Raw genomic sequence first — 8,671 nt, forward strand, 5'->3', positions numbered from 1 at the left:
CGAGCTTGCCGCGCCCTGAGTCTCTGGGTAGACATACCCAGGATGTGGAGACTATTCGGCAAACAGGAGGAGGAGCGGATGAAACCAAGGAGTCGTGTCTTCGGGAAGGGATCACTTGGCCCAGGCAGATGATTAAGAACATAAGAACAGCCAAACTGGGTCAGACCAAAGGTCCATCTAGCCCAGTATCCTGTCTTCCGACAGTGGCCAATGCCAGGTGCCCCAGAGGGAATGAACAGATAAATCAAGTGACCCATCCCCTGTCACCCATTCCCAGCTTCTGCCAAAGCGAGGCTAGAGACACCATTCCTGCCCATCCTGGCTAATAGCCATTGATGGACCTATCCTCCGTGAATTCATCTAGTTCTTTTTTGAACCCTGTTATAGTCTTGGCCTTCACAACATCCTCTGGCAAGGAGTTCCACAGGTTGACTGTGCTTTGTGTGAAAAAATACTTCCTTTTGTTTGTTTTAAACCTGCCTGTTCATTTCATTTGGTGACCCCTAGTTCTTTTGATCTTGTGTTTATTGTGTTCTTGTGTCATTGTTTAACCTCTTTCTCCTTTCTGTCCAGTTCTCCATGCGTTCCACACATTACAGCTCCTCCCGCAGCAGGGGATGCCAAAGTCCATTGAGCGGTAGGGGGCTGGCTGGTGGCTGTGTGTCGGTGGGACAATGGTGGGTGTTAGTGGTGGGGAAACCTCAAAAAAGGGTTTAGCAGCTTGGTTTGGCACCATTGTATCTGAGGCTCATTAAAGTTCTCCCATTCTTACCTCCCCTCCAATCCATCCCCTCTGCTGACACCCTGCTCCCTCTCCTCGCCTCCCAAAAGGCCCCTTCTACTCTCCCTCCAGGCCCCTCTAGCTGCCCTTCTGGTCCGCCTTGGTGCCCAGGGCATCAGAAAGGTCACTAGCCGCTGCCCTGTAATTTCTATTACACCCTGCTCTCTCCTCCTCCCCCATCACCATCTACCTCCTCCCAGGGCGGGGCCGCTCAGGGCACACAGAGGTACATGCATATGTCTGTGGTGCTCGTCCACTACTCGCTGTGAAGCATGGTCCGTCTGCTGGGCATCCGTTAGCCACTGGATTGCTTCCCTCTTCCACCAGTGCCTTCTGCCCCTTCCAGTACAGACTGTGTTACCATGGCTGCCTCCCCGTCCACCAGCTTAGCCAAGGCCACACGCAAGTTTCTTAGTATGCTGGGGAGACTTCATGCCTTGCTCCTCTCACTGGAGCATGGCCACATCCAGCCGAGCAGAGTGCAGCATCCCTGTGTTGCAGGGCTAACCAGGTAATAGATGGGCTTTGTGGGTTGGACTGGCAGCGCTCCGTACCTTGCCAAGCCCACTCCTGGTATCTGAGCACAGCAGGAGCAGCTGAATTCTCCTGGGGCCGGGCTGAGTTCCAGGTTTCCTCTGCGCTGCAGTCACATGGCGTTGTTCTGGGGAGGCCCATCAGTAGTCCAGACAAGCCCTGGGCGATATTGCTCTACAGGGGGAGGAACTAGGCCGAACAGGGCCTCACATGCATTCCATTGGCTCCTCCATCCAGTCTTCGGTGCCGAAGGTGCGTCGTGGTCGGCAACAGTAACTCCGTTCGTGGCCGAGGCTTCGGGGCAGTGATTGACTCGCACAACATTGTCATCAGGTACCGGATGCTCCCTGGGACCAACACGCAGAGGGGAACCGATGGCTTGATGTACACGTGCTTAGCTCTTTCTGTATAGCCAGCTTGACCCCTGCGTTCAGGGAGCCTCATGACCTTGGCCAAACACACAAGTAGATGCCATGGTTATCAGAATTCACAGCCTCCAAAATTGCAGGCCTTTTCTGTGGGTGCTCTGTGGGTACAGCTACACTGCAATAAAAATCCTGTCTGTACTGCAATTTTTAGCCCCACAGCCCGAGTCCCGCAAGCCTGAGTCAGCTGACCTGGGCCAGCCACCCCTGTGCTGTGGGTCTTTTATTGCGGTGTAGATGAATCCTTTGACCTCTTCCATTTGCTCATTCAGTAGAAAGGAGAATGGTCTTGTAGTCAAGGTCTTGCTTTGGGACTCAGGAGATCTGAGTTGAATTTTTTGCAATGCCATCGATTTCCTGAGTGAAAGTCACTTAATTTCTCTGGTTTCAGAGTAACAGCCGTGTTAGTCTGTATTCACAAAAAGAAAAGGAGTACTTGTGGCACCTTAGAGACTAACCAATTTATTTGAGCATGAGCTTTCGTGAGCTACAGCTCACTTCATCAGATGCTGAAACTCCACGATATGCATCTGATGAAGTGAGCTGTAGCTCACGAAAGCTCATGCTCAAATAAATTGGTTAGTCTCTAAGGTGCCACAAGTACTCCTTTTCTTTTTAATTTCTCTGTGCATCCATTCCCCATCTGCAAAACGGGGCTAAAATCATACTGCCTTCTGCCATCCTTTGTCTGCCTTTATGTAGCTTTTTGGATCATGGACCATTTCTTACTATGTGTGCATGCATTGCCTCGCACACTGGAGCTGTGATATCAATTGAGGCCGCGAGGTGTTGTAAATAACAAAGTAGTAAAGTAAAATAAACCCCCGCATGTGAACAAGTCTGGCCCTGGGTTCCATCCGGCAGTGGCACATGACCTGTTCCGTGACAACCTGTGTATCTGGCATGCTCTCAGCACTCTGCCTTTCACCCCTCAGGTTAAACAATGCTCCAGTGAAAGAGCACAAGGAAGACGTTGGTGAGAAAACCAGCATCCGGCTCTTCTTCCCCGAGTCTGCTCTGCCCAACCCTCTGGATAACAATGACAATGAAACGCTGATGGTGCTCGTTGCATTCAAGAGCCTGGATTTTATCTGGGTGAAGGAAATGCTGCTGAAGACAAGGAATAAGGTGAGACTTCTCAAAGGGCTATCGGGAGGTGCTCGGCCAAGTGGCATGCGATAAGGGTGAGTGAAGAGGTTTCGGGGCTCTCTTGTGCTCTTCCATATCACGAGGTGCACCTAAGCAGCTTGCCATGAGCAGTGGGGTGACCCCAAGCTTCTGGTCCAATCTGGCTCTCAACTCATCCGTCATTAAATGGGAATACTGTCTACATGGGAACTAATCCTAGAAGGCTGATGGCATTGGGAGCAGGAGAAGGGACCAGACTTTGCCATCCTTACTCAGCGGAGAGTCCGGTTGATTCTAATCCTGTAGCCAACTGTTACTCAGTGCGAACATGGGCAGCAGACTCTGGACAGCACCAGGGTAGATGCAGGCTGGCATTTCGACAGTCAGGCACCCAATTCTCATTGAAATTCAGTGGCAATTGGATGCCTCACTCTCATTTGCACCTTTGAAAATCTTCCCCATAGTTACTAACCACTTGCCCGTTACTTGTTGGTACTGACCTGTCTTGTCAGGTTACTTATGTCTGCTACCTCCATGTGATCTCTCTGTGCTAATTCCTGTAGCCATTGTTATGTATGCATTTCTTATTTGTACTAATCACCTGCCCTCCTATGCTCTGCTGCTTCCTAATGAGTCAACAGGCTGGGATATTGCAGCCGGATCCAAATCTCTCTCTCTCTCTCTCTCCCCTACAGACTGTACAGGGGTTTTGGCGCCGGCCTCCCAGTGAATGGAAGTGGAATGCCTCTCACCTGCGGATTCTGCACCCTTACGTCACCTACGAAGCAACATACAAATTGCTTCAGCTGGAGAAGAGGGGCAAGGTATGGCCCTGACTGCCTGGCAGGGAGAAAGCTCCAGGATGCTACTTGCCTCCTTTAACTCTGTGCCTTCCTGCTTCACCGCAGTACAGTACTGCCCAAAGCAGAATCGCAGAAGGAGATGGAGGGGTGGAGGGGAAAGTCCTCTTTGATCATCCAATCCATCTGCCTGCCAGAGCCGAGTGCATGCCTTTAGCAGGATTTCTGTTGCCATGGCTGACCTCGCTCTAAATGGGCGATGGGTGTTTCTACCCCATCCACCGGGTCTGTGTCTGGATATTACTGACATTCAGCCTAAATTTCCCTTTCTTAATTTCATCCCACCATTCCTTGCCATGCGAGGCTGAACAATGTCTCCCCAGCTTGGTCAATGCTTAGCCAAGCTGTGTGTATTTGGTTCTTCTCTTTCCCCATCAGATGGACCCATACCGATAATGGGCTTCTAAGGAAGAGAGGAATTTAGGTTTGCATCCCTTAAAGCAGTGAGGTATGCAGGAAAGCTCAAGTCTAATCATGGCTCTGTTGTCAACTCCTTCTGTAGCATTAGCTTCCCCACTCGTTGGGGGCACCGAGGATTATCTAGTTAATAAGTATAATCATTCTTTGTCTTTTGTCCTGATCCTCAAAGCGCTTTGCAACCATTAATTAATTCAGCCACCACCACGAATTAGGGAAGCATTGTAATTGGCATTTTCTGAGGGGGAAGCTGAGGCAGGGTGTCTAAATGACTTGCCCAAGGTCAGGCAGTGATTCATAGCCAGGGCTGGGATTGGGACTGGGACCCAAGTCTCCAGATCTCCAAACCCATGTGCTACAACGTATCCTCGCTGAAAGTGCTACTGTCCATGCGGAAAGTGCGAAGTGTGTACTTAGAGACCGGAGACCGGATGGTATTGTCGGTAGCTACCGGTGAGGTGCTCTGCTCTGGTTCGATGATGATAACAGTCGGCTGCGTGCGTGTTCCCTCTGTGTACTGCCCCAGCTCTGCGCAGATAGCTGACACAGCAGACCCCGAGAGAACCCCCAAAGACCACAGACTCTAGTAAGGCACCTGGCCAGGTTTATTGTCCAGCGAAGCGCAGTAATAGTTTCATGTAGACTCTACAGGACATACTACGAATATGTGCCCCCTGGCAATGGACACAGCTCACTCCACTGCCCCCTAGGCTGGACAAAGATATGCACTCCGGGACCTGTTTTTATACCGAACAGATTGCCGGACAGATTACTCATCCCTCCTGATGTACTGAGGTACAGCCCCTTGACTCATTAGGGTGCTGTCTCCCCCTTTGATCATGTTGGTTCAAACAAACAGCTCTGTCCATCATGCTGTCCTTTTGACCCTGTCTTTGGGATGCACCTGCCTGTTCCTTGTTATCTCTGGGAAGTGTCCTTGTATCAGGATGTCCAGGTGCCATCTTGGCACACGTTCGTTCCTCTTATTACTACTTATATCATTAGCGCGTGCTTTCTAGGAGCCCTTTTCTTGCCATGTTCTGCAATTAGGGCGTGCCTCTGGCTCACAGCCCAGCTTTGCTTAGCAATGCCTGGAAGTACTTTGGTTCAGGCTTTAGGCCTCAGACCAGGCCTCTGATACAAGGGTTTATATTTCAGGGCCTCTTACTACAGATGTTACGTTGGCTCCAGAGCTGAGCTTTGTAGCTGTTTTGCTTGGTCTCATTTATTTTTTTTTTAATGCAGGTGTTCGTTTGTGAAGGCCAGTGTCGCCTTTAAATGACTGACGCTGGAGTTTTGTAACTTTTAGGCTGGAATTTAATGCACGGGCTCGAATTTAGAACAACCCTAACACGCCAACCAGAGAGAGTACATACTCAGACAAGGCATACCCAGAAGTCCGATAGGGACAGATTGCATGCTTGCTCAGTAGTATGTGCAGACCTGCAGTGCCTGCTGGATTCCTTCCAGAAGCTCATAGATCTCCACTGTGGTTAACATTTGACTTTTCCAAAGGCCCCGTTCTCACTACAGGCCGCTCTGCTCTGCCCAGCGTCACTTTAAAAAATTGCACCTTGTGGTTTTGTCACAGAAACGGCAAGACCTGTAAACTCCGCCCTTCTGTCTGGTCTTGGTATTTTTCTGCCAAGTGGGGCATGGAGGGGGCAGTTGGTCTCAGAGGTAGCCAGGTTGCTTGGGGCTGGTGTGGTAAAAGTTGAGACCAAAATGCATAATGCAATTTGAAAATGTGTCATATCCTTTTATCCAGAAGTATTCCACCACCGGAATCATCGCTTTGAACTTAGCCCTCCATGTCTGCCACGAGGTTAACATCATAGGATTTGGGTACCCTGACAAGCATGACAATACCACACCAGTACACTACTATGACACGGAGCATCTGAGCCAGGGCGTGGTAAGATTATCCTCGTTCTGCTAACCTGTTCCTTGTGATGCCACTCGCTGGGAGAGGCTGGGACTGGAGTAGCTGGCAGCCCCCCACACTTGGTGCTTCTTCATCATTCCCCACAGCGACTCCTCTTGGGAGAGGCTGGGACTGGAGTAGCTGCTGGGAGCTTTTTGAGAGGACTTCAGGTACAGACTCTGTCCACTCCAGTACAGCATTTGGAATGGCAATATGGGCCCAATCCAGTGCCCATTGAAATCAACGGGAGTCTTGCTATTGATTCTGAGAGCTGGTCTCCCCTCCTGTTGCCTACACTGTCTTCTTTGTCAGTTCCTCCCTGGTGCCCATCGTCATGCTCAGGCACCGGGGCCTGCAAAGCCACTTTCCTGATCTCATGCAAATCCCCGCTTAAGTCTCACTTTTTCCATGCCACCTGCAAGAAATTAGCCAGCTGAGCCATTCATTTGTTTAAAATACAGAAACCCAATCACCCTTATCCCGCCATGCTGCATAATTGCATGACGGTAGTGCTGTTAACCCTTGCCATTCCTGACCCTTTCCCTTCCCTCCTGTCTTTTTACCCCCTTTTATTAAAGTTATATCATTAATAGCAGTGGCACCTGGAGCCTGTAACTGAGAAGGGGCCCGTCTTGTGTGGGCGCTGTACACACACTACGGGAGACAGTCCCTGCCCAAATCGCTTACAGACAGGGTGGAAAGACTAAGGATGAGAGTGGAAATAGAGAGACAAAGTGACTTGCCCAAGGCTACGCAGTGAGTCACTGGCAGTGCTGGGAATAGAACCCAGGTCACCTGGTCCCCAGTTCAGTGCTTGAAGCATGGCACCATACTGATGTTAGCTTGTAAATGTCCTGGGGTAGGGATCTTTGGTCAGATCCCCTGCTGGTCTCAATTGGAGTCGCTCCATTGACACTGATTTACACCAGCTGTGGGTCCGGCCTGCTTTCTGTCTGTGCTGGGCAACATTCAGCACACAGTTCTGGGTGCTGTAAGAAATGATCCATAACAACAGCACTTCTCTCTGCAGTTTGTGACGCACAACATCAGCGCGGAGCAGGCGTGGCTGCTGAAAATGATGGAGCGGGGGATGATTTCCGACTTGTTGCGCCCTTCCTCCTGGTCCTGGGGCCCCTGAGTGGGGGTGACGCTGCGTGATGTTCCAGGAGCCGTTGCTCCATGCACCAGTGTTGGGCCACGGTTGGCTTTTACTCTTGTTGTTGTTCTGATCTGTATCAGACAGGGCAGGTGTTATCCTGTTCTGTACCTGGTGGGCAGTAAGCCATGGTCCTCCGGCGTTTGACTGCATGGCCTTTGCTCTGATGGCCTGCGACCTTTGCCTCTAATCACTGATCCATGGCTTCCTTGGTGGAGGAGGAAGAGTGCCATATGGTGCTTCCCACACCTTTTGGAAACAGCCCTCCCTGCTTTGCCTGCTAGTCACTTGTATTAACCCTTGACTTGAGAGGTTAAGGCCCCGCATTAGGGCATTGAGGGGTGGTCTTAAGCCAGGTCCCTTACAGTTCTCAGCCCCTTTCTCTGGAGCCTCAAGTGAGAAGGAGCTGGTCCCGTTAGCTTGGAGAAGGACTCTGCTGAACCCTCAGAGGATCCGGTATCTCAGGTGATCTTTGAAACGTTGGGGAAAGTTATTGGCAGTGGGACCGTGCTGATGAGTGTTTCTGTTTGGAAATAAAGACAGAATTGGTTCTAAGTGGGCCTGGGAGTGTCTCTGATTGGCACCAGGGTTATAGGGAGGGGTTGTGTGGAGGGGACTAATGTGGATGACGGTACGCAGTGTCACTACAAACTCTTTGCTGCTCCTGGATCTACAGTTACTGCCCCCCTTCTCTGCACACTCTTGATGGCTTTGCTTGCCCCTCCCACCCTGCCATGACTGCATAGCCACCCCCTGCCCCATTGCTCATCCTGCCGGAGCTGGGAAGTTGCTGGCCCATTATGCCAGAATTCCTCCTTCCATCAAATCTGACCTGTAAAACTCCTGTGCACGACTGGCTCAGACTCCAAAATCCCCCCCACTTACGGCTTCCTTCCACCCTCTCCTCCAGGCCTCCATCCTCACCGCACACTTTCCCCTGCCTCCTTCCAGTGCTCCCTCACTGCCACGTTCACCTTTCCCCAGCCCCACTCATTGCTGGGCTCATCTTTCCCCATGCCCAGTACAGCTTCCACACCCTGCTCGCTCACCTTTCTCCAGCTCTCACTAGAAAGCCTTGCCTAGGTGGGGAAGGTTTCTTGGTGTAACCTGTCCTAAGGGGTGAGTTTAAACTGATACAGTGATCCCAGTATCTCCCGGGGTGGACACTTTGATTTGGGTACAGCTGTGTATCCGGTAGACAAGGCCTTAGCCTCCTCCGTCCCCTCCCTGCAGCTAGTGTGCAGCACTCTCTGTGCGGCTGTCTACGCTCCATTTCTCCTTGGTGACTTCCCTGGCTTTGACTCTGCTCCATTTCTGCCCCAGTGAGTCTCTGCATCTCACTTTGTACAGCATTAACTTTCTTCCTTTCGGTCCTACTTCTCCCCTGCAAGCCAAGCTGCTGTGTACAGACGTGTACCCGGTATCCATCGAATTGAAACGTGTCAC

The 8,671-nt window shown here is 51.1% G+C and overlaps 1 protein-coding gene across 1 annotated transcript; it reads left to right on the plus strand.

Moving 5' to 3' along the window:
• The first annotated feature begins 617 nt into the window (after positions 1-617).
• On the plus strand, positions 618-7,207 carry LOC144276298 (CMP-N-acetylneuraminate-beta-galactosamide-alpha-2,3-sialyltransferase 4-like). Its single transcript, XM_077836287.1, has 6 exons — positions 618-637; positions 1,553-1,648; positions 2,676-2,868; positions 3,564-3,692; positions 5,914-6,060; positions 7,100-7,207. Exons 1-6 carry the CDS (start codon positions 618-620, stop codon positions 7,205-7,207), a joined length of 693 nt encoding a protein of 230 aa, XP_077692413.1.
• Positions 7,208-8,671: the final 1,464 nt, after the last annotated feature.

The sequence above is a fragment of the Eretmochelys imbricata genome, chromosome 16, assembly GCF_965152235.1.
Source record: "Eretmochelys imbricata isolate rEreImb1 chromosome 16, rEreImb1.hap1, whole genome shotgun sequence".
Lineage (NCBI taxonomy): Eukaryota > Metazoa > Chordata > Testudines > Cheloniidae > Eretmochelys > Eretmochelys imbricata.